Genomic DNA, 26604 nt, shown 5'->3' on the forward strand with positions numbered 1-26604 from the left:
TAAAGTTTGTACAGTGCTGGTTACAAACAGAAACATGAAGCATGTAATATAGAGGTTAACTGAATATTGATGATACAGTAATTGCAGAAACTGACTCATTAGACATTTCCATGACGGGGGTGGCTTAAATTAACTTTCCCCTTAATTCAAAGGTTTCATTTCTTGTGGTTATGCATCAACATGTATCGTAGCAGCGGTGAATCTACATCTAAAGTATTAAAATATTGATAATTACATAAAAATAGAGCATTTGTTTCAAATGAATAAAGTACTCTTTATTTCTAGTTTGATAATAAATTCAAATTAAAGTAACACAATAGTTTTGGAAGACATTCACTGTCAAACATGCAGACTCTTGTTGATTAATGTATCAACACATCCATGTATACAATGCTTACATCATGAAATATTGCTCCATCGTGAATGTCCTGAGGCTGTTTTAACAGCGACAACATGGTGAAGTTACTTCCAGCACACGGGCTTCTCACTGGTTTGCACACACAAACATTAGGTACCGTATATAGTATCCAGTATGGTTCAAAAGCTGGGAATCACTTCAACATTATGTTGTTTTTTGGGGCAAAAGCATGATTCTTGAATAATTGCTCAAAAATACATTTAAAACAGTTCTAGTGCATACACATAATTTTAAATAACAGTTAAGTTTATGTTTGAACTATCTTATAAGATGAAAGCAAACAGGATCTAATCAGGACAGAAAGAGTGGATACACAATAAGAAGAGGACAAGTAGGCCGACACCAAGGTCTCTAGAAACAGACTCAAGAAAGCATGTGATGAAGCTTCATCTTATCTTAATTTCAAGAATATATACAGGTCTGTACATAAAGTCTTTACACTCTGTATTATATACAATAAAACACTGTATATAAGCTGCAATGTGAGATCCAGTAAATAATTGGCCAAGCCGGGGCATAATAAACAGTTAGGACTGATTTGAGCTCAGTTTATTTGTTGATTTAGTTTTGTTGTAAAAGGAGAATCCAGAATAATCTGTTTTTACAGATTCTACAGCTCAGAAACTTAGATGTCATTCAACAATAACCGTGCAACTTTTAAGGCATATTCAAAGTGAAATGCTGCAGTGTTAAAGAAAGTGAACATGATTAAACGCGTGTCACTCCGGGGCCCCAGCCCTGAAGCCATCCATTCAAACAGGTCTGGGCTCCAGATCAGGTTTCACTGAGGGGTGGAGCTCTGGGAAAGTTTCAGATAAAGACTGGCCAGCAAACATTCGGGGAGCTTCTTCACACTCGCGCAGGAGACACAGTACACAGTTATTACGCACAATGTTTCGTTGTGGAATCAGTTACCCGAGGTGCAGGTGGATCCTGCCTCTGCTCCTGCTGTTTGCGATTATTTTCGACATTATCGCCATCGCAGCGCAGTCTGGATGGGTGGAGGACGAGAACGCCAAGACGCACTACGCCAGCATGTGGAGTCAGTGCCGAGGCCGCAACGACCAGTGGGAGTGTAAATCCCTCATGGAGAACCGTGAGTACTGACCTCCAGCAACGCTTTACACAGTAAAGTACAGCTCGAATCAAAGCGTTCCTCGGAAACCAAATGAAACGGGCGGAGAAGTGTGTTACTTTGTTTATGTGGCGTTTTCTTTATTCATTTTGAATTTGTAAAAAATATTATTTTTCTTTTCTTTTTTAAAATACATAATTATATAAATTAATTAATAAAAAAATAATTAATTTATGCTCAGGTAATGGGGTCAGGCTGCTTAACTTGAGCTTGTAGGCCTTTATCACAGTATAATACTATATAAAAATGAATTATCATATCTGTGTTAGTCAGGTTTATATGCTTCTTTTGTTTCTCATTCTGAAAGCTTATGAATTCTTAATAAAGCCAGGGTTTGTTAGTTTATGTTTTGTTACGCTTATTCAATTAGAGATCAACTAAATTATGATATAAACTACACTTTAATGTGTGATAATTGGTAGTGAGTTGCACATTTGTAAATACCCCTCGAACAAACAACTCATTGACTTGTTGGCAAATTCAGTTTATTTAAAATGATTACTGTGGCATCAGACCATAAAATATGTTTTATGTCGTTTTTATTTTTACAGCATTTATATCTTATTTTCTATATCTATACTCTGGAGGATATGGAAATAATTGATGTCGGTTTAACCGTTTTTAAAGTTAACATCACAGATATAACCAGTGGAACCAGTTAATAAATCGGAGGAGACCGTTGACAGCTTTACAAACACCTCCAAGCAAAACCTGTCATTTTTGTTCTTGCAGTCTTCTCCTTATCTGTCCGTTACTGTAAACATTACTTTCTTTGTAGGAATAACATGCTGTGACATGCTCTTTATGAACAGTAGTGCGTCTAAATGATTCATAAGAATCATAAGTACCTGGCATGAAAAATACAATAATGTATAGCCTATCTGAGGATTGTAACCACAGTGTCGATCAAGCAGTTTGTTTTACAGCAATTCCTAAATGTCATCAATCATTCATGACTGAGTGATGATTTGACTTGGAATAGAGTTAGACCAAATAATACTAGTTGCATAAATCATAGTTTGTTTACCCTCGACCACACCCTTCCTCCCAGCGCTCTCCGCCTCGAGCTCTCTGGGTGTGACTGTATTCACAGACCTCTTGGAGCACAAACACATTCCTCTACTGAGAGTTAGGAAGCCAAGCATAGTCTCTACAAGTCCTCACAGCAGCTGAGTGAAACTAGTTAAACATTGCTGTCCGTCTGTCAATGTGTAACCGTCCATGTTACAACTTATCGTGGAAACTCGCCTCTTGTATCTGTTCTGCATCCTTAAAGTTCAAGTGGATTAACAAAGAGAATGAGGTACACACGCATTAACTATACCTCGTTTATTACATGGAGACAGTTTGTTTTTAAAAAATCCCTATAAATGTTCAAACCAAACTTAATAGCCCGGTTTCACAGACAGGGCTTAACCTAAACCAGGATTAGGCCATAGTTCAATTAGCACATTTAAGTGATTTTTATAAACATGCCCTAGAAAAAAAAAAAACATTACTGGTGTGCATCTTGAGATAAAACAAAGGCACGGATATATTTAGAGATCAGTCAGTGCAAGTTTCAGTTGAAACAGCTCAGACTTACATTTTAGTCTGGGACTAGGCTTAAGCCTTGTCTGTGAAACCGGGGGTTTAATGATAATAATAACTTTATTTTCTACAGTGCCTTTAAAGGAGTAAAAGTATACATGTAAAACGCGAGTACGCAGCATATCATTGAAGGTCTTCTTCTTGTTTCTCCTTCCAGCATGGGCCCAGGCAGTCGCTGCTCTGATGATCATCGGCCTCATCATCCTCATCATCGCCTTCATCATCTCTTTTGTGGCTCTCTGCTGTAGCCTCAACATCCCTCTGCTGCCTGCAGTCGGAGGCCTCCTTATTTTGGCTGGTAAGACACTCACTTAACCTCTCAGTCTGTTGGACATCAGGGAACCGGGGCTGTTGAGGCCAGTCCATGTGGGCTTTGAATCAAACCCCTTTCTGAGGAAGTTCCACAGCAAGAGCATTTCCTCCACATTGTCTGTTGAATGCTTTCTAAATAATACATGGATGCTGGGCTGGGATAAAAACGTAAGTCGGTAAGAAAACCAGTAGAGATTTGTCTGTATACTGTGGTTGGTGTATCAGTGGGCAGGACAGCTTATTAAAACAGCGTTCATAAACAATACATGGCAGAGCAAGTCAAGACAAAGAAAGACTTCTTATTAAGAGGCGATGTTAGGTGTGGCGTGACGCAGAGTTTACAGACTGTGCTTTTGGTCTTTCCGGCCTGCTCTTGTTTTGCTGTTGCTATGGGGTTGAGTGTGGCTCTCGCCCCTCCCTGTCCTCTTCACTTGCATTCAGGTGAAACTTAAGAACGGCTGTTTTGTTCTCCGTCGCGTATTCATTGCCAGACTGAAGCGTAGCCTCTTCTTTTTAATTTATCTTTTATTATTTTCACTAATCATGAATTTTTGTTCTTTAAATCCACCCTGTTTTCAGTTTCATTACGAAATGTAAGCTAGCCTGATCTGATAACTATGCCTGTTTCAGCAATAGTCATTGAGTCAGAGGTTGAGTTTATGACAGCGCTGTTGCTGGAAGCGTCAGACGCAGCCGTGTGTGAAAGTTCCCTACACACCCAAACAGGGCTTGGCCTTCGCTCTCATGTCTGTGCAACACTCGCAGATTCACCCAGCTCGCCCACATGCAGAGGGCTAAGCTACTGATTAAACATTTTTAGGGATCAACACAAATTGGTACCAAGTTTGTATTAGGTGCGGTTCATAAAACACTTGCAAAGAAAACTTATTGGACACCAAAGGAAGACTTTGCTATTCGTTTTCCTTGATGCACGGTTTTTCAGAGCACATTTTTGTAGGCCAAAAATGCACATAAAAATAGGATTGTTTGGTTTGAAATCATACAAGTGAAGCATGTAATAAAAATAAAAGTATTTGGACACTTCAATTTTTAAGCATTTTAAACGTCACTTTCTAAGCTATGGATGTTTGAAAGCAAGATGTTGGCATTAATGAGTTTTCCTAGTGAATGCAATGCTAATTAGCTTTGGATTAAAACATCTGCCAAATATAAACGAAGTCAGTTCCCCTCAGGTTCACACAGGTGTGCTAGCGGAGTAAAAACTGCAACCTTTTATCTTTGGCTGTGTTCCTCTAATGTTTTTTTTCTGAACAGAGAGTCTATTGTCTTATCAGCTGAAACCTAAAAGTGTGCTTACGCTGTCTGTCTTTTAAATAAATGCCACCTGGTTCAGTATTTTGTAAAATGATGACTTTTAAACAGTTTTAAGTGTGACTTGGGTGTTCAAATACTTTTAGGGTTACTGTAACTGACCTATTTTATAAAATTGTTCTATAAAATTCATGTTCATCTGTTGTGCTGTGAAGTGACTCTGCTTTCTCTCGTTCCAGTAATCATCCAGATAATCGCTCTGATCATCTACCCCGTCAAGTTCAACGAGCTGATCTATGAAGGGTATTACGACTACACGTGGGCATACGGCTTCGGCTGGGGGGCCACTATCCTGATGCTGGGCTGCGGGATCCTCTTCTGCTGTCTTCCTCGCTACGAAGATGAGCTTTCCGGCATGGCCAAGCCCACATACATCTACTCCTCTGAATGAAACCCCAAATACTCCGCCTCTCATAAAGGACAATGTTAAGCCACCCAAGCCTAAAAGTCAGTGCTCGCCGATCTCCAAAAGCATTGTCACCTTCCCAAACCAAACACAGGACCATACTGGCTTTGATGAGGGCTGTCCGTGCCCTTTTGTCTAACTTTTGGGACTAATACAATTCACTTTTATTTGAAATAATTTTTTATTAATAATAATCATTCACAAACAGATGTATGACTCAGCACAGATTGAACTCCACAAAGCATTATTCCAAATCTCCATATTAGACCATTTACATTAGTGTCCTTTACATATTACATGTAAATATAGTAAGTAATCACATTAATACAAATAATTAGGTGCATGTAGTTTGCTTAAGAATTTACACTGTAACATGAACACTGCGATTTATATTGTGAGTTTTATTTGTATATTTCTTGAACATCTCTACATAACAACATTAAGAAAATATTTTTATGAGGTAACTGTATTTTTACATGAATGTGTCATTTCATGTCAGCCTGTTCTTGTTTATCACAGTATGCTCGATTGCACACTTCCTAAAGTGCTCTTACTGTCAGCGAAGAGCATGTGCTTTGTGTTTAGCTGGCCGAAGTGAACATGAACTAAGAGTTGGGTTTTTTCTAATCGTGAGCTTGGTTTTATAGTAAAATTGGTGAGCAAGTGGATAACAATACAAAACACAGAAACCTGATGTTTTTCTGTTTTCTGAGATTGAAAAACCTTGATGCATTCACGCCGTGATCATTTAATTTCAATTAGTCCGTCTGATGTGTATGTGGAAGTAATGTATAGAAAGCACTTGGCTCGTAAACTTAGCGAAATTGTTTTTTGAGTATTTTACTAGATTATATTGGGGATTTTTCACTTTGCCATTTGCGGTTCATTGGGGATGTGAATATGAATACCAGTCTTCAATAAAAGGCAGCCTTGCTGTTAAGACACCAATCTGAAGTGTTCTTTTGTTTTCTTTTTGTGTTCTTGCTGCTCTATGAAGAAATCAAAGGTAGTTCTGCCTACTAAGGGCCTCAAGCACAGAAAGAGTTTAGACTTTGGTTTGTTTTATGAGTTGTATCTTCTTACTTTTGAACTATTTGGCTTGGTTGTTTTCATGAAGGACAGCGCCACAGCGTGACAATGAGCAAAGATTTCAACATACTTCCAGGTGATTGGCTGATGACACCATTCAATTCCTAAAACCAGGGCAGTGACGAAACACGTCTATGAAATCATTTAAATTCACATGCTTTTTTGCAAAAATAAATAAATTGCTGTTTTTGATTGGAGAAATGCATTTGCCGAGTGTGAAGGACATCAGCAGGCGCTAACAGACTCGTCTAAACTCTGATTCCTTGCTTTCACAGCCTACACTCAGTGTTGGAAAGATAACTTTGGAAATGTAATAGGTTACCCTATTTAAAATGTAATCAAAGGGCTGGTAAAATCACTCGGGACCCCTCACATCCAGCACACTTCCTCTTTGAACTGTTACCGTCTGGTCGACGCTACAGAGCTCTGAGCACCAGAACGACCAGACACAGGAACAGTTTCTTCCCTCAGGCAATCCATCTCATGAACACTCAACAATAAAACGCGGAACTCACAACTCTATTATACATTTATTCACCACACTTGCTTACTTTTTTATTTATCTAATTTTTTCATTTCAAATTTGCACATATCAGACCTGTACACACATAATTGTCTATATTATATATTGCTGTTTTGTGCATTGCCTATTTGTATATTTGTATTATTCTTTATTACCTGTGTCCTGATGCTGTCTTTCTGTTGCACTGTGGAGCTTCTGTCACTAAAACAAAGACAGTTTTTTTTCTGTGTAAGTTGAGTCACCAGGATGACAGGTATGCAGGACACACCTAAAGAGACACACCTGCTCCGAGAACTACACGCGTGAAACACTGATAACATCTGATACATGGAGTATTGAAGGGAACAGGCTACCTGAGGAGAGAACAGAAAGAGAACACATCATGCATGTCTCCCGTCTGAACGATTCTAACATTCCTCAGAGGTTTAAAGTACTCTCATTACCACAACAATTGCTTGGATTATCCTTAACATATCTCTGAGGAGATGTATTTATTGAGATCATCATCCAATTTCAAACACTTCTGCTTTTGGGCAAACATTAACTTGTGTCATATAGGCTAAGTCTTTCATTTCACTCATGAGCAGATAAAAAAAGCTAATACATTTTTAGGAAATTTGTATTTTGACAGCATATCTTGTTTTTTAAATTTGACTTCAATCTTGTTTCTATAACAATCTTTGTTATTATTAATATGAGCAGTTTTACAGAGAAGAGTGCATCACAAAACGCCAGTGACCTAAAAGAGATACACTATTCATTAACATGTACATCGCAAGGAAGGAAAATAATATGCATATTTATTTATTTATTTCTGTTACAAATGCCAATAAAATAAAATAGTTGCAAAAAAAAGGGAGCTGGGTTATTTTTCCCAGTCAAACACTTAATTTCTGGCAAGATTGTCATGATGTTGAGCTGGATGATGATGTCTCTGAATCAAGTCAAGTCAATATTATTTGTATTGTGCTTTTAACAATGCAAATTGTGTCAAAGCAGCTTTACATCGGCTTGATATAAAACTAGGTGGCTTTATATCAGCTTTACAGTATTTAGACGGGGAAATAGTTTGTCGAAATAGTGTCATTCTAAGGCTTAGTTTAAATCTAGGCTAAAGCAGAATCAGATTGTGTAAAGGACTCATCTGGTTCCTGTGGTCTTGTCCCGATGGCCGTCTTGGAGACAGGGTCTTCACTGGGGATGAGTCTCTGGGGCTCATCTAGGTGTCCTGGCTGTAGAGGTCATCTGTAGGTGCTGATTCACCATCTGATCTGGATACAGTCTGGATCTGGGTGGCTACTGTGACCTCGGAATAAGAATGAAACAGACTAATATTAGCGTAGATGCCATTCTTCTAACAATGTAACAAGTACATCAGGTGTTTTGGGAAGTGTTCCCGGTTCCGGTTGACCTAATTAATGCAGCCTAACAATCCTTTAACGGATTTGAATTATAGAAATGCGATAGTGTATTATGTGTAAGCCAGGTTAAAGAGATGGGTCTTTAATCTAGATTTAAACTGACAGAGTGTGTCTGCTTCCCGAACAGTGTTAGGACGTGAAGAAATAGTGTGATAAGAGCTCGCTCAAATACTGAGGTGCCAAACCATTCAGGGCTTTATAGGTAATTAGCAAGATCTTAAAATGTATACAATGTTTAATAGGGAGCCAGTGCAGTGTTGACAGAACCGGGCTAATGTGGTCATATTTCCTGGTTCTAGTAAGAACTCTAGCTGCTGCATTTTGAACCAGCTGGAGATTGTTTATTAAACGTGCAGAGCAACCACCCAATAAAATCGTGTTTATTACTTTAGATGTACAAATAATAAATACAAACACCACCATACAAAAGTTTGGGAACTGTAAAATAAAAAATGTTTTTTTTAAAGAAGTCTCTATTTGATGAAAAATACAGAAGAAACAACGGATTTCTATTTTAATAAACTTTAAAATGTAATTGATTGCTGTGATCAAAGCTGAATTTTCAGCATCACTGCTCCAGTCTATAATGTCACATGATCCGTTAGAAATTATTTTAATATTCTGATTTATTACCAATGTTGAAAACAGTTTTTTTTTTATCCTGTGATACTTTTTTCCAGGATTCTGTGATAAATTCAAAATATTTGAATTGGATATTTATTCAAAATAGAAATATTTTCTTACAATACAAATCTTTTTTATCAATTTGACACATCCTTGCTTATTAAAACTATTCATTTCTTTCAAAACAACAAATAAATAAATAAATAAAAAGATGTCCAATCGGTAAGATGTCTAGTCAAATATTTATTTATTTATTTTTTAATTAAATGCTTGGAAAACAAGCAATGTAAGTATTCTAATTGCGTCGTGGTTGCGCAATGAAGACGTTGCGCAATGACGTCACACTGTCCTTTAGAAACTTTTAGCAACAAATGGACCTGTCCTGAAAATTACTTGGCAACATTGTTTTTGACCCAGCGCTGAGGTGCTAAAATGACCCAAATTTAGTTTTTAATCCCGCATTTTTAAGTGTGCTGTATGAACACAGACCTCTAAAATTCACTCTAACACACACACACACGCACGCACGCACACACACACACGCACGCACGCACACACACACACACACACAGGTGAGTGATTATGAAGTGATCAGATTGAGTTGCTGCAATTTAGGTAGCCTATAAAACACAGTTCACAGGGACCTCCAGGAGCGTGGCTGGGAACCACTGCTCTAAACGCATTGTAAACCACTAGATGGCATCATACACAAACATCTCCAGTCCTTCTGTCTTCTTTGTGTCTGGTTCACTGCCTGTGGATGACGTCACTTCCTCTCATTTGATCAGTTTATCTACCTGTTGACTTGCAGAAAGCACTCCTCTTTTATTTTCCCTTTACTTACGTCAGCGGAGAAGCAAACTGCTGCTGTGAGCACAAAGGTGATTTGGTGTTTGTGCCATTCAAAAAAACAAACAAAAAAGTGCTTTATTAATTAACAAGTTACAAAATTTAGGTAAGTTTAACTGGCAGTAAAATAAATCGGTACGCATGTTTTAGTCTCGTTTTTAAGGTAAGTACAGATGACAAGAATTGTAAAATAATTAAATGACTCAGAAAGTGGTCGTAACTTACCTTAAAAGAAAAAAAACTAATAAATAAATAAACAGATGCGACAATTGTGTGCAAATCAGTGTGAGATCGGTAGGATCTGTATCTGAGTTCATCTTCACACTGATAAAGGAAGAAAACACTTCAGCAATGAGTTATAGTGCCACATCCTGTCTCTCAATGCACTGAGAATTCTTTTATAGAAGATTTCAGATAAACCAATAAAGAGGAATTGCTATATTTATACAAAAAAAAAAAATCAATTTCAAAATTCACCTATAATTTTAGTTTTAAAGTCTCGTAATATGTTTCTCTGACCTAATCAAGATCCAGTTTCTGGTTTTCTGAGCTATTGAAGGGTCTTGTGGTCTCAGACCCCAAACAGAACATGAAAGTTAACAGCTCATTTCTCATTTTTCAACTCTTCCAGTAAAACTAGATTTGTATTTGGAGTTATAGTAGGTTAGTAAGATTCTAGTGCACTCAGAAGTGATCAGTATACGTTATAGAAATTCCATGAAATACAACGGCTTTAAGTGTTCACAATGTTTTGAGCTTTGTCACACAGGTAATTCCATTCACGTCTGTATTACGAAATCAAAGCATCTCACCATTGTTGCCATTTGAACATTGTTTAGCTTTTTAGTGTGACGGGTGAGCGGGTTTTTGAATCATGAGTCAAAACAGCAACTTACTGAAAAGTTACAAAAAAAAAAAAAAACTGAAAAAAGTGTTTTCCCCTTGAATGTTTCCTATAGAGTCCACACACACCCCCACTTGCAGTTTTAACTGACTTGACTCCGACTCAAGGCTGTAGTTGTGCTGGGGGCAACCCCTGAACCGTGGCTCCGTGGGGCTGCTTAAATCAGAACTACGTGATGATGAAATTTACGGGATCCATCCTATAGATCGCTGGTAGAGAATGAGTCAGGGCACTGAAGGGCTCACAGCATGATGTGACCATGCAAATCACACACCGATTCCCAGTATCAGTCTCTTGGTCGCTAGACACGTGACAAACTTTCAGTTTTGTTCGCTGAATTTGACATCACACGACTAGACCGAGGCTTTTTGACCTGCTTACTCCAATGAGATAGATGCTATAGAAACATTTGTAAAGAAACTTTGATTATATACAGCGACTTATTTTTTACAATTATGGTTTAATATAGAACTTTACAATAATTGAACAAGCTCTTAACAACAATCACAGAAAGACAGGTATATGGCTGTTCATGAGCTACGGCCTTCAGGAAACTTCTCTGGAATGCACCCGAGGTGACAGATCATCTTGGAACTTTTCCTGCTGTTCACAGATGACTCACGGGATGGAGTCAAACACAGCAGGCCTGGAATTCCCTCTGCAGTCCAGCAGCTGCCAATCAGATGAGCGCCTTACTAAATGTGTACTGTAGGATCCATATCATCCTGGTGTGGTTTTGTTTTCCTTTTTCACTTTTTACGGCATGGCAATTTTATTTCAGTTTCACATTAACTCTGGAGACTCAAAATTCAACAGTTTTCGAATGATTCATGCTGAATATATGTTGTATGCTTACAAATTGGACAATATTTCAGTTAATGTGATTCTCCATGTCATCTTGGAACAAATAGAATGAAGAAATTATTATATAATAGAATATAGAACAAATAGAAAATAGAATTACTAACAACACCTGGTCTGATCAGGTTTCAGAGCATTTCAGTCATTCTAAAGTACACATGATCTAAGAAAGACACCGAATTTGCTTAAAGTTTTAATTAAAACAGTATTTTATTATTTATTTAACATTTGATTATTTAATCCTTTTATAAAAGACAATCAAGGCATAATATAATCACTGTAAAAAGTGATGTTGACTTAACTTTAAAAAACATTTTTTGAAGTGGAAGTGCACTAAAATAAAGATGCTCTCGTTGTGACAGAGAATTAATGTGTAGGATGCTCATTTTATGGCTAGTGTGCCACTTTGCATAGCATGCTATTTTCAGAGAGCTGCACTACAGGTTATGCGTTAACTTTCCGCCCACGCTGTAGCATTGGTGCCCCCGCATCGCTGAAATGTCACCTCTTCCCCACACCAAATATCCCCTCCCTCTGTGACACAGGCAGCGATGCACTCTTTCCTTCCAGCTGTGAGTCAGTAGAGCTCTTGGGGGGGTTTGGGGGTTACCTACTTCTCGAGCAGTTTGAGTGTGGGCCTCTGAAACGGCTGTGAGTTGACTTTCAGAATCACATTATTAGAAAGAGCCACGAAGTTTTAAGCAGGCAAAAAAGACGCAAAGATAGCGATGTTGTAATTCACAACCACAAAACTTCCTGTGACGGAATAGTTTGGTTCTAATGGTACAAAATTCACCTTGGGTTTATGCAAGGTTTTACCAACTCCTAAATTTAGAGTCAGAGATGATCCGCTACACATGTATGATTCACAATATTAATACATGGGTTTTGACATAAACATACATATATATTTTTAAACTAATTACTGAACGTTGCAGTAACCAGTGGCGGTTGGTGGTTCATTTTCTAGGTAGGGCACCACATCCAACAGATTTAACATACATCCCGGTATGATTTATCCCAGTTTAACCAAAGGAAAAGTATTAAGACTTGAAACTGTTTTACCAAACTAAATTTTCTGCAAGCTCTTTTTTCAAGATAAATGAAAACATAATTCACAATTTATGTATACAGTGCAAAAAGCAAAAACTGTGAGGGAAAAAAAAGTTACATTTGTTTAGAGCATTTGCATATAAATAACTAAAAGTCAAGCTGCAATATAATACAGGACCACACGGAGATGTGGCCGGCGCATATGCAATCAAAGATGTGAAATATTATTTCCAAGCAAAGGCTACTGTTGCTGTGAGTATGACACATGGTATGGTTTCTGCTAATAGTCCCACATATATTAAAATCAAGCTCCCAACCGGGCCATTTGCATGCGCAATATAGGCCATAGCCTACTCTCAAAATATTATAACTTTAATTGCTATGATTTTCTCATAATTTTGACTTTATTCTCAAAATATTTAGACTTTATTCTTGAAACAGTTCGACATTATTCTTGTAATTTCTTCTTTATCCTTGAAATATTTCAACTTTATTCTTGTAATTTTAGATTTTTTTAAATATTTTTTTTAACGTGGCACTAAAAGGACGTCGTAGAGCACACTCGGGGCGATTCTTGGACAAAGTGAAATCTCCTAAAAAGGGTGGTACTCCACAGAACGTGACTTGACACTGATTGGACTATGTATTCAGAGGCAGAACAAACTGTCTAGAATGGGGAAAACACTTTTCACTTTAGTGGTGCGTCGTCCAGTCGCCCTAATGAACAACTGTAACTACAAAATGGAGACTCAAAACAGCATTATCAAACAACACCGTTTCAGCCATGAATTAGTTTTGAAATCATTCTCATTTGGCATTAAAAGGGGTTGGGAAAAAATGTTACATGTTACAGAGGTGGAGCTAAGGACTACTGGATTTATTGATTTATTATTTGCTTCATTGTAGCAGAGGCCTGTTACAATATTTATCCATTATGGTTCTATGGTGCATATTTCTCAACCCTATTCCTGGAAGCACACCAGGGGGGTGTTCCATTCGACCGCAAGTTTCCTGCGAAGTGGACTTCACTGAGATTCCAGTCTGAAAGGAAGCAAACATGTTCAGTTTGAAGGAAACTGCCAATAAACATGAAGTGGGAAATTTGGGTGGGTCAGATAAGGGAAATTGTCCAAAATGTGCACTTTTGACGTGCCTCCTGGAACACTGCTTATACAGCTTTCTGTTAAACAATCCTTACCCCAATGATGGTCATGACCTATAACCTTTTGTATTTATATAGCTATGAAGCAGCTCAGGATGATAGTGTGTTCATCCAGCTTAAAGGCATAGTTCACCCCAAAATGAAAATTATGCCATTACTCACCCTTATATCATTCCAAACCCTTAAGACCTTAGTTCATCTTCGGAAAAACAAATGAAGATATTTTGATGAAATCCGAGAGCTTTCTGACCCTGCGTAGACAGCAACAATAAAGACAGTTGAATTAAGTCGTTATTTTTGTTGTCTTTGCATACAAAAAGTATTCTCGTATAGCTTCGTAACATTACGGTTGAACCACTGATGTTATTTTACTGATGTCCTTACTACGTTTCTGGGCCTGAGCATTTCAGTTGTGTTGCTGTCTATGGAGGGTCTGAGAGCTCTCAGATTTCATCAAAAATATCTTCATTTGTGTTCCGAAGACGAACAAAGGTCTTACGGGTCAATTTCGACCAAAGGGGATTTCTCCCCTGCCCCTCCAGAGGTCTGTGCACACCACTGTATCAATCTGCTGGACCTATGCAAGGTTTACCCAGTGCTAAACTATTTCTTGCCAGCGAAGGTAAAACTACCGTGAGCTTGTTAGATCTGACACAACCTTGACAGTTTTTTACCTGAACCATCAAGGTGGCACCTCAGATTCTTGCAACTGAGCTTCAGGAGGCATCAGTTGCACTTAGTGAGAGTGCTACCTCTGGGTTCATACAATCAGGTGGCAGATGCTCACAAAGATGCTCCTGTTGTGGGAAACATTACACAGAACCTTCCTACGTAAGCATAAGGTGCTCCTCGTAGCACCACAGATCTCTACTCCTGAAGCTCCTGGCAGGCAGTCCGCAGCAGCTTCCCTCAGGAATGACCTTGTCTTTCAGATTCGGGCGGTTGTGTTCATCACCCAGATTTAGCTGCAGCTTTGGGCTTGGACCTTGGATCCAACCCATTTATAATGGATTGTAAACGTGTTCACACAAATCTCCACACGGCAAGCTTGTGCCTCCTTGTGGAAACCTTTCCCTTTATGGTGTAGGGACCACAGGATTGATCCTATTCTTTGATATTTCGGGTATTGACGGCTGCCCTTATGTAGATATCTCGCGTGTCAATCTGTTAGGGTGTACTTTGTTGACCTGGAGATTTTCTTGGACAATATCAGCACTGCTGCCATCTGGGATTCTCCTTGGCTGGATTCACGAGGTCAGTTCTGCAGTTTTTCTTTAGCAGCCTTGACTGTTTTTCCAGGTAAGTGTGTATGACTAGTGATCCTCACAGCTAAGCCCATGTCATTATGTGACTTTGTCTATGGTTTGGTGAGTAGATAGAGGCGTCTCTAGCGGTTGGTCTGGAATTCACCCGACCATAGTTACGTAATTAGTTCAGTAGCAGCCATTGGCATGGTAACATTGTTTCGCTACCAATAACAACACCATTTTTAGTTTATTAATACATAATATACTCACTTAAGTACTATTTTTTAAGCACCTTAAGAGTGTTTCTTGTTATGACATGCATTTCAAGCTGCAATAAAGCAAATCAAGGTAAACAGACACAGGAAACGTGTTAATGTTTTTCTATTAAAAATAATTTATTCCAGGACCACATATAAATAATTCTTGAAACACATTACAGTTAATATTTGCTGTGAATAAATACCAAACAAACCAAAAAACAAGGCTTTTCATATAATAATTTATATGAAAGGTTGCACAAAATTTCTATCTTGTCATCTATATTCCTCTAGGTCTATAACTGGAATGTCACTATGTACTGTACGTCAGAAGTACCGTTCCTAATTCCAGAGCAGCTTATTTAGTATTGTGCAAGTTTGTGATGATCTGAACTGACTGAACAGATCCAGTAGTTGAAGAGTAGACACTCTTGAATTTCTGATTCGACTGCAGATTTTTCTCGTGTGTATCATTTATCCGAAGCACATTTGTGTATAGGCCCATATGAATCTAATTCTCAAGTAGACGAAGCTAAATGTGCTTGCACAATATTGGACTTTAAGGATGGGAATGTTTAACACAGACAGTTATTTCTTTATAAATGATGCAACAAGAGCTAACTCTATCTCTTCTCGTTACGTCTGTGCAGATATTGCAGAAATATTCAAATAGAGAATGTCAGTTTGTGCATACTAAATGTATGCAAAGAATAGACTGAGGCATTGTGTGTTTAAAGGAGAGTAGTGCAACCAAAAGAATGTGGCTGGGCGAGAACGGGGAGTTTGCAGATCTAGGAGCGGGCATTTCTTACCTGGGCGCGGTTACATTCGGATTGATTCGTTTTCGCTTGGCTGTTTATCCAGACGGGGATTCCAGCCATCTCAGCGTTTTTTCTGGTCAAAATGTTTGACGCTCTTTTTTTGGCACGGCCATTCCCTTCAGCTTAATTTAATTTCATCTGCTCTAAACATCGGGGAGGTGTCAAGTATCTGGTTTTCTTTACACTTAAGGAATTTTTCAGCCACAGAAAACATATCCATTCAATAGAACAGACCAAGTCATATGAAGTTTAGCAAGGCAAGCAAAAGTGAAAAATAGTTTCAAGAGCAAGAAGGACTTGTGAAAATGGTAAACAAAAACATTCTCAAAGGCAACAGATCCGTACTGCTTGCAGACATCAAATGGTGCAGCAGGAAATGAAATTCGAGCTCTGCTTAGCAAGCTCTCATTGGCACTTAACCTACATTTTATGAAGAAACTATCAAATGCTGTCCTTCGGTGGTCTCTGCATACCCTGTACGTCTTATTCCTGTACTTCCAAAAGGCTTTCTGCAGTCCACAGTGGCGATGTACATCGGCTTAGACATATCTTTCGTTACATTAACTTTGGTCGATTTTATCGCTAATCTGAAATCGTTAATTCGTACACATGCTCTCCTCAATTTTTCAACAAACGTTTGCGATTAATTACCCTGTTCGATATAAACAGCAGACGCCATGGGTGTGTGTGACTAGACGTCATTGTGTATCATTAGTTTCTGTAGTCTAACATCTCACGACGGTCCTAAACACATGATACAAATGACCAAAACTTCATTTGAGAGGTAATCACCAATTCTACAGCACCACCGGGCTCTTTAGGCCCTGCCCAATGTAGGTAGGGGATTTTGGGCAAAAAGTTTCTTGTGTAAGAGAGTTCACCAGCATGCACGCGAACGTGCGATGAACTGGGCACTTTTTAACATCGAACTGTTCCGTCAGCCCCGGTAAATCTGCTTGAAGTGGTCACATTCGTTACAGTAGCCTTGTTTCTCTTGGTTGGCGTAGTGGTCACAACCCTGCGTCTTGCAGCGCTGTTTGCTTTTCTCTTTGGGTGCCTGGGCACGGCGACCCTCTCGCTGGCCACGGCTGAGGCAGTCCGGGCAGAGGTCCGTACAGCCAGGGGAGAGGTTCTTACAGCCGCTACGCCGACACTGTGCCTGGGTGAGCATCGGAGGCGGACGTGGTTTCGAGGCCCGCTGGACAGAAACAACAGAGCTCGTCAGAAGAGCCAAACATACCCCACAGAAACAAAACCAGCACGTAAGGACACTTACCGTGACGAGAGGTGGGGAATGAGAGCCCCTGCTAGCAGCTTGGTTTAGTCTAGCACTCTGCTCCTTCACAAAGCACTTGTTGCAGTAACCCTCGAGCATGGCCTTTCCCTCGGTGCCGCAGCCCTGACCCCGGCAACGCGGACAATTCTGAAAGCCCGCCTCAGATGTGTGTCTGGGCTGGACAATAGCGGGGGTGGCCACTGCACAAACAAAAACAGCCAAAAATCACAAACTTGTTCCTCTGCTTGACTTGTCTATGACTTGATACCCAATAGGACAGGCGTGCCCAATCCTGCTCCTGGAGGGCCACTGTCCTGCAGAGTTTTGAACACACCTGAACCAACTAATCAAGGTCTTCCTAGAAACTTCCAGGTAGGCGTGTTGGAGCTAAACTCTGCAAGACACTGGCCCTCTAAGACCGAGTTTGGACACCCTGCAGTTGGAAGTGGAGATATTTCAACTGATGCGGTTGAAATTATACAAGAAGAATTGAGTGAATGCAGAACAGCTGCACTTACGGTGATTGGTCTGGTAGTCTAGATAACATATAGTGCAGAATCCCAGCTTCTCTGGCGTTCCAAAGAATTGGCAACCGGAGCGTTTACATTGCCGGGCAGCGGGCGTCTGCCAGGTGTGGCCGGTGGTGCCAGTGCGCTCCGTCTCCCAATGCATTGCCCATACGGAGGCCTCGGTTCTAGGCTCCTGCTGCTGGGCATCCCCCCTCTCAGAAACGGCAGTCCTCTGCATGCAGGGTGGGCAAAGACCGTTAAATATCCTAAAGACCTCCTGTCGGCACATAACACACCTCTCGGTGTCCCTTTCCCGTTCTCTCTCCCTCTCCTTCTCTCGCTCCCGGCTGCCTGACGCCCACCAGCCATGAGAGGGGCCTTGCGGCGGCCCATTAGCAGCCGATCTGTTTTGCCGTGCCGTAAAGCAGCGTTCGCACAGTCCGTCATGCTCCACGCTGAGAGTGAACAAGCATCCGGTTGTCTTGCACTTCATGGCATGAGTCTCACTGTAAAGGCTTAGACTGGGGGCCGTAGGGGGCGCAGAACGTGGGCTGGGCAGGACAGAGCGCTCCAGCCTCCCTCGGCTCTCGGGGTCCGAGGACGAGGTTTGATTTGTGGTGGAAATGGCCTCCGGCTTGCGACCAGCCTGTCGCTTTTCGAAGCACTCGTGACAGTGGGGTTGAGTGTCCACCGAGACGTAGAAGGTACAGCGGGGAGTGGCACAGCGGATCTCAATGAGAGAGAGTTGGGAGACTGAGAAGGGAGGGGGACGCTGGGATTGGGGGGCCCATAAAGACTCCTTATCCTCCTGCCAGCGCTTATATTCATGGTTGACCAGTTGTAGATAGTCCTCCATCAGGTTCATGTCCTCAGGTAGGTTGCCTTCATCCAGTCTGATGGAGGAAGGGTTCAAGTTTTGAAAAGGAACACTGTAATATCCCACAACTTTTTGTGGTTACATTTAGGAAATGCCTATATATTTATCAGGTGTTTTATCAAAAGTACCAATTCGTACAATAATTCCAGAAGCAACTACACTGAAGCAACCTGGGTTGCTTGGATCTGGCCACTAAACCAGCAAGATTTCACCAAAATGTGTGTTTAGCTCATACCTGGCTGCAGTGATAATCTGTGTAGGATCGTAGCCCAGGCCAATGACAGGGATTTCTATAAGCATTAGGTAGTCTTTTAGCAACTTCTCCTTTTGTTGCTGCTCCTTTTCTGTCAGAAAGTGCACTCGAAAATCTTCAAACCCACCCCGTCCAGGGTTTATCAATGGCACAGCACGGATCTCTGAATGGGTCACAAACATCAAATATTTAAATACACTGGGCCAAGTAGTAAGAACACATTATGGTGTAGTGCGATGTCTAGCGGCATACCTGGGCCGCTGTCTTTGATTGTGATCAGAGGTGCAAAGTGCTGGGAGTCATAGCCGAGCACTATGGGATATTTGTAGCATTCTCCTGGAGGCCAATGCAAAGGCAGGTATATGCCCCCAACATTGAGGGGTGAAAAGGAGGAACCAGACTTCATACTTCTAAGTACTTGGTCTGTCGAGGAAAAAAAAAAAAAATTGGTCATATATTATGGTCACGTCGATGCACTTTATTTGTGTCCAAATCAGTCAGGTGTAGTTCTATTGAAAAGCTTCTTATAGAAACAGTTGTATACGGATACATACCTGCAATAACAATAATTGGTCTCCGCAGAATATTTGAAAGCACAAAGATGTGAATATCCTCTAATGAGTCAAACTGTAGGCCATTACTGCTGGACACTGGAGAAGCCATTTCTACAATCTTAACCCATTCCTCCTCCCAGTTCTGAGAAACAAAAAACATTGCAAATATTCATGAGGTTTACCCTTGTCATACCAGAAAAAGTTCAATAAGGAGTAATGAGGTTCTGAAATCCTTCATTTGTTCAGCAAAATCTCTAATGGTAATACATTGAAAACTGAATGTGAGCTGTCTTTATAAGGCTGTTTATGCCACAAAATGAAGTGCTTACCAAAGTGCTGTATCGCAGGCCAGTCTGAGTGAACTCCTGAGAGTGCAGCAACTCAGTTTGAAAGCGCATTCTAAAGTTACTAGTGTCTGTTTCCTTCAGCACTGCATAAAGAGCCTTTCGCAGCACCAGGTCTGTGTCCTGAACTCCCAGCAGGTACTGAGAGGCTGCGTGGAGCAGGCAGTTCCCATCACCTAAAGAACACACAAACACAGATTACAGCTTAGGACAGTCGCTAAGTGAAGGGTTTGGGACTGTGCAAGTTCTTGTGGTGCCATCAGGACGTTATTCTTCTCAGGCCCCGAGTAATTAATCACAAATGGCTTTGCTTAGTTTCTGGAACTGATTGCCCATGAACAAACATGGCAGCATGCAGATATGCCACTATACATTAGTTGTCCTAACTTCTCCTTGCATATGTATTATAATGCTGGCAGATAGGCTGCAACAAATTTCCCTTGGAAGTGCAATTAAGAGATTTGGCTTTGAAAAAACACAGATCATTGAAGTTTGTGAAGGAGGTATTTATGCATTCACAAAAAGGCTACGAAACTTGCAGTTCCTGTTTAAACATCATCTAGATTGTCATAACAGAGAGAGCCTTAGCAACCTGTTGACGTGCATAACATAGCAACAAAAAAAGTAATACTAAGAAAATGAAAAACTACATGTACAATCTTTGCTTTGTTGCTGCGTGCCTTGACAGCAATATCTTTATACTTAAAGGTTAGTTCAGCTGTATTTGTCAAGAAGCAAGATTAAGAATGAGATAAAAGCAATACAGGGGATTTCCACAGAGGTGTTAAAGCAGTTTAAAAATATCTATTTCATCTGACTGCGTGCATTCTATAACAGGACCGTATCTCTGCAAAAACAATGAAATCAACTCGTAACACACAAAGCAATTTGGACATGGCTATCTAAGGTGGAAAAAAATCTCAACACTCTCTGTAAATCAATAACTTCTCTGTAGTGAAGCAAACTTGAACACTCAAAGAGCATATACTGCAGAGCTGTGCTTATGGCCTAGACTGTGTTCTTTCTGATGTTGTGCAACATGTGTGCGCTAGTGCATTCGTGTGCTTTTGCATGCGAGCGCGCTTGTGTGAAACAGCCTGCGCACAACTGTGAGGAATTTCCCTAGTATGTGATTCTCTGATTAAGCGCCGTAAGGGCTTGACTTCAACTTTTTCTTTCCCTTGTCTCCTCTTGACACCAGAGCCATGATATAACGCGTCTGGACTTTCCAGAGAGGAGGGGCGACGCTCTACAGGAATGCCTGCGCCCAAGCCATTTCTAGGGCCGATAAGGGAAGTCTGAACATATGATCTAGTTCCAGTTCTTTAAACCTGCGTAATTGTCTTTAATACAGCTGCTACCAACACAAGGACCAAATGTTCCTAAGTAGAAGGTGGTTTTAACTGGTCTATAGGTTACGGTTTATTTATGGAAACTATTTGTACAGTGCGTTGTTTTGTTTCTTGTTACACAAGAGAAAGTTTCCATTTGACCCTTAAACCGTAAAAATACAAACTCCACAACACCTCTAAATCAAACTCTCATTGACATAAGTGAAGAGATCTGAATTAATAACATTACAGGGCCAAACACTCTTAAAGTAGTGTACTTGTAACAATAACAAGTTGCAGTTTTGGGGTCGCATTGAATGAGAACGCACATTTACTTGTGTAGCAATGTCAAGTCAGAGAAAAATTCATTTGGTCTTTTAAGATTGACCAATCTTGTCCTTGCGCATTAAGTCTATACACACCATTTTTATTATTAAATTCAGTGTTTCTGCATTGAAACATTGCATATGTAACAAGTTAAAAATTCAAGTTTGATTCATTTGCGTTACCTATTTTTAACAATATTTCCCGCTTTGAACACATTCAAAGTAGTATGCTACTTTTTTTAAATAGTTGGCATTGTAGAATCTTTTTCATAGAGGTAGCTTGACTGTATTTAAATACTTTACCATAAATGAGAAAACTTGTCATTTGGGAAGTTACAGTTTCAAAGTAGCTTCCCCAACACAATAGAAGAACAGAAAATGAACACATAAACCATGGACACAAACTACATCTGCTATACAACCACATCCTTGTCCCCAAATTCAGTAACACTGGTCACAGGAGCAAAATTTGGCCTCAAGAAAATGAATAAGCATCGAGTAGATATGGTAACATTGTCTGCTTCCCTTACGTCACTCTATGATCAGATGCACTATAGAAGCCCAGGCTGAAACAGAGCAATTTACACACTTGTTTTTTAAATTCATTTACACAGAAACTATTTTACCTAAAAGCTTTGGAATTTGGCCTTTAGACGTCTTTGTCTTGTTAGCAATGTCAATTAGTCCAATCATAATTCATATGTTGGGAAACTGTAATAGGGTATAATTGTGAAAGTGACGTGACATACGACCAAGTATGGTGACCCATACTCAGAATTTGTGCTCTGCATTTAACCCATCCAAAGTGCACACACACCGTGAACACACACCCGGAGCAGTGTAATATTAAATTGTAATAGTAAATAAACACTATATAGTGAAAAAAATAAAATAATTTTTTTTCCCCATATTTAGACATATCCTCCGCTTTAATAGTGACATCAGATTATTGATTGCACTGGCTGATTAAAGAGACACTTTATAAATGCATAACATCGGTAAAATACAACACCAGTCTAAAATCTCTCATCACGCAAAGATGCGTTTTCAGACCTAGGAAGATGTTACATTCACATGAAAGGACTTAAGTATTCCTACTTTAACAGACCAAAAAACTGAAACAAATATAGAAGTTTTAAAAGAAACAAACCTAATCCAACCATACCCCATTCCTAGTGCATTAAAGTTATGATTTAATTTATTGGAAGTCAAATTACAACACTAAAACTTAAATCTTCCTTAACTTGCTTCAAAAAATCTATTACCATTATTACAGATATTACATTTATTGAGGATTACATTTATTCCGGTTCCCCTCTATATTCGGTTACGGGTCATATAAATGCTCTCTGTTTTAAACAGCATGTTCCAGTCTGACGCTTTCATAATCCCATGAGATTTAAAACAGGAAATTCCTGTTTCGTTATGAGGAAAAATCTGTGCTGTCCAGAAAAACAACAAAAAATACCAGAATACAACGAGACACTATCACTGGAACTAGACATGATAAAATGACACACTATACTGTAGAAAATACTGACACTTGAGCTAGCTTGCGGACTATTTCGGACAAATGTTAAGGTAATGAGAAAAATTGTTATGTGTAATCTGCAATTACCTAATTTCAGTTACAGTAACTAGTGACTGTACAATGGAGCAACAATGGCAAGTACAGAGAAGTTTCCCTCGCAGCATTACTCATAAGAGAAGAGCAGTGCGTCCTGACCCTGAGTGAGCAGGAGAAACATCAGAGTCATAAAGCCCTCACTTTGAGCCCTGCATCACGCCACGGCCCCTTAAATCAAATTGTGCTGTAGAATTAAGGGGGAAGAACATCAGTGTGACAGACAGGGCAGGATTTTCCCGTCTGCTGTGAAGCCCCCATGTGCAAAGCATTTCAAAAAAGCACGTATTCTTTTTTAAGTGGTCAACCGTTATGGCTTTTTTAATAGCTGCTGAGTACGATACCATATAAGATACCAGATGTACATAAAAAAGCTATCATGAATTGAATACTTATTTTATACAATGATAGAGGTTATCAGGCAAAAAATGACCAAATAATGGCCTGACAGATAGGGCTGCACAATGGCGATTACGGAATTGTTCAATGCGGCAATTAATTGTTCAAAGTCCATGTTATTGTTATTCTGTATGCTTAAGATTTTTTTTTTTTAATCTTTCTACAGGTTATCTTTAGGGTTTTTCTATTGTTCTAAGTTTAGTTTTAGCATGCCATTATAATACCATTAATTTTTTTACTTTTTTTAAAAATTATTTAAAGAAGAAAACAATCCAATGTATAGTTGACATTTGCGGCTTAATAGTATAGAAAAGCAATAAAAGTTTTTCAGTTAGAGTGTTTTCAGCTTGTTTAAAACGATGGCATGCGGTTGCTTCAAACAATTGTATAAATATCATTCAGTGTATATTGTGATAATTGTAGTTAATAAATCGCAATTACAATTTCAAAGGAATAATCGACAATTTTGACTTGTCATAATCACGCAGCCCTACTGGCCGATATATATCGGCCTATTACGGACCATTTCATTAGAAGAATTCTCGAGTCATTTAAATAGTGTTTTAGACCAATAATGCATCATCAACATAAATCGACACAAATGTGACCCTGGAGCACAAAACCAGTCTTAAGTCGCTGGGGTATATTTGTAGCAATAGCCAAAAAAAAACATTGTATGGGTCAAAATTATTTTATTTTATGTCAAAAAGCATTAGGATATTAAGTAAAAATCGTGTTCCATGAAGATTTGGTAAATTTCGTACCGTAAATATATCAAAACTTTATTTCTGATTAAGTAATATGCATAGCTAAGGACTTTGTTTGGACAACTTTAAAGGTGATTGGCGAAAGGCAAGCCATAAATCAACAGAAAGCTTATTTATTCAGCCTTCGGATGATGTAGAAATCTCAAAAATTGACCCTAATGACTGGTTTTGTGGTCCAGGGTCACAAACGGTTTAAAAGAATCCAAGGGTTTCCAATGTCAGCGTTTGAGAACGCTTAATTCAAAGAAAACGCAACACACAGAGAGGTGATAAAAATCACGGCATAGTTACCGTTGGTCCTCAGTGGCACCAGCTTCTTGACCTCGCGGCACCAGTTCAACCTCTTCTCCTGCTCCAGTGAGCTCTGCATGACCCGGTCCAAGATGGCCGCCTGGATGACCTCGCGGAAGGCCTGCGGGAACTGGCTCATGCGGATCATCTCCAGCGTGTAGCGGTGCATGCTGCGCAGGTGATGGATCAGGCTGCCGCTGGCCGAGGGCTTGACCACATCGTTGGGCACCCGCTCTCTGATTTTCACGGCCTTCAGGAGGTTACTCACAAATAGGAACTTGGGCAGGAAGTTCTGGCCCTGAGACATGGTAGTCTGGAGTGGGGAACCAATCTATCTCTGCGAAAGAAGACATGAAACAAACACACCATTGTCATTGGCGCTCAACCCACAACCATGTGCTACAAAGAAGAATTTCCCCGCCACCCTAAAGGTGAAGAACTGAAAGACAGATTGTGGCCCCTGAAAGCTGATGGTGTATTCCAGACTCATGGTAAAGGGCTCTAGAGGTCTGATGAGTGAAAGGCGAAGCTATTTATTAGTCCACCCCCACAATGAATTTTCCAAAACTCTATCAGAACGGCCTAAAGATGGGCTCAGACGCGCTGACTGGAACCTGGCGGCGTTAAAATGCCATTGACTGCAAGGGCACCATTTATTTGTCTCCGCTGCCGAGGTTCTTTAGGGACAACTTATTCTGAACGCCTTAAATACCTCTCGCGGGGAAAGCGACGTCCACAGTTTTATTAAACACAAAGCACAACGGGGACAATAGAGACCGACGCCAAAAATATTGTAACATCAGTTTCTGACGCTCGAATTACGTAATTGACTTGACAGAAGCCTGAACAATGCAACACTGTAACACTCGAAAGGAAGCGATATGTCCCCATGGCAACAATAGAACGTTTTCTCCGTTTAATGTTCTAAATCGCCGACAAGTGACGTCTTCGCAAACAATGGCTGTCAAATCCGCGGCGTTCAAGACCGTATCCGTCTGTACGAGACAGACAGACAGACTGACGATATCGGAGAAATCAGGCCCCGCTCGCTTTAGGATTCAGTCTGGACACGGTATCAGAGAGGCGAGGGAACAGGCGGCGATGAATCGCACAACTCTTACCTGTTCAATATGTCGGTAGCCACCAACAAAGCCCATAAGATGCTCTGGCTCTGCTGCTACTTCACTCAGTCCACTTTAATGGTCCATGGTGCTCTTGTAGAGATCCACTGGATTTCACTGCTCGCACGAGACGCGTCCAAAACACGGCCAAGTCTACTCTAGTTCAGACAGCCCGATTGAAAGCAGTACATAAAAGCCAGTGGGGATTTCCATAAGGTACTTTCCACTTTCACAACCCATTATAAGCGTTTTCTTCGGCTTGTCCGCTAGGGGGCGAAAGGTGGCGTTGTACGCGTACGTTACGTCGGGCACGATGACGTAAAGCCTGACGCTTGTTTTGCCACACCCATAGGACTGGTAGTTAGGTGAGATATGGAAACACAACAGTGGAAGTCCCAGCCTGTGCAATTTACACATATGTGTGTGTATGTTTTAGTTCCACTTGACGGATGTAAAGAATGAATGTGCATTACTAGAAACGCAGCAGTCTTAGTCAGTGGGCTAGCAGTCTTACGTAAGGGCCTTTCTACCTGGCTTTTTCAGTGTAAGGTCATTAAATGAATCTAGTTTAATGTAGGTCAGATCTTGAGAAAGGAAACAGGGTTGACAGTAATGAAGCTGACTGTTTAATTTGACGGTGCAAGCTGAAACTAAGGTTATTCTTAGAAATAGAATTTACGCTGGAATTTCTACAAATATTCACTCCCTGATGAAAAAAACCCCAATCAAAACAAAACAATAGAAACCATCACAGCGATCCTTATGGTCTCCACTACAAATACCATTACAAACAGTACAAAGCATCAACTTTTAACCATTAAAACAATTAAAAAATGGTTTCTGTAGTGTGTTTGGGACATATTCCATCAGGATCTAGTGGTTTTAATGAGCCACCAATAGAAGGCGACCATTATAAAACCAACACAAG

General features: G+C 40.0%; 2 protein-coding genes across 3 annotated transcripts; one reads left to right on the plus strand and one right to left on the minus strand.

Moving 5' to 3' along the window:
* Positions 1–1218: 1218 nt before the first annotated feature.
* On the plus strand, positions 1219–7026 carry LOC306882334 (p53 apoptosis effector related to PMP-22-like). The gene is made up of 3 exons (XM_079436883.1): positions 1219–1514; positions 3301–3441; positions 4967–7026. The coding sequence occupies exons 1-3, from the start codon at positions 1310–1312 to the stop codon at positions 5176–5178; spliced, it is 558 nt and encodes a 185-aa protein (XP_079293009.1). The 5' UTR covers positions 1219–1309; the 3' UTR covers positions 5179–7026.
* An 8272-nt stretch (positions 7027–15298) lies between these two features.
* On the minus strand, positions 15299–25941 carry tnfaip3 (tumor necrosis factor, alpha-induced protein 3). 2 transcript variants are annotated; one of them, XM_079436667.1, is made up of 9 exons: positions 25677–25941; positions 24556–24892; positions 19803–19993; positions 19474–19615; positions 19172–19342; positions 18902–19082; positions 17799–18682; positions 17281–17480; positions 15299–17202 (listed from the first exon to the last, which is right to left on the minus strand). In XM_079436667.1, the coding sequence occupies exons 2-9, from the start codon at positions 24860–24862 to the stop codon at positions 16942–16944; spliced, it is 2337 nt and encodes a 778-aa protein (XP_079292793.1). In that variant the 5' UTR covers positions 24863–24892; positions 25677–25941; the 3' UTR covers positions 15299–16941. The 2 variants fall into 2 exon arrangements, with proteins under 2 accessions (XP_079292793.1, XP_079292792.1); XM_079436666.1 differs by having other exon boundaries at positions 15314–17480.
* Between the last annotated feature and the right edge of the window lie 663 nt (positions 25942–26604).

The sequence above is a fragment of the Barbus barbus genome (genome assembly GCF_936440315.1).
Source record: "Barbus barbus genome assembly, chromosome: 16".
NCBI classification, from domain to species: domain Eukaryota; kingdom Metazoa; phylum Chordata; class Actinopteri; order Cypriniformes; family Cyprinidae; genus Barbus; species Barbus barbus.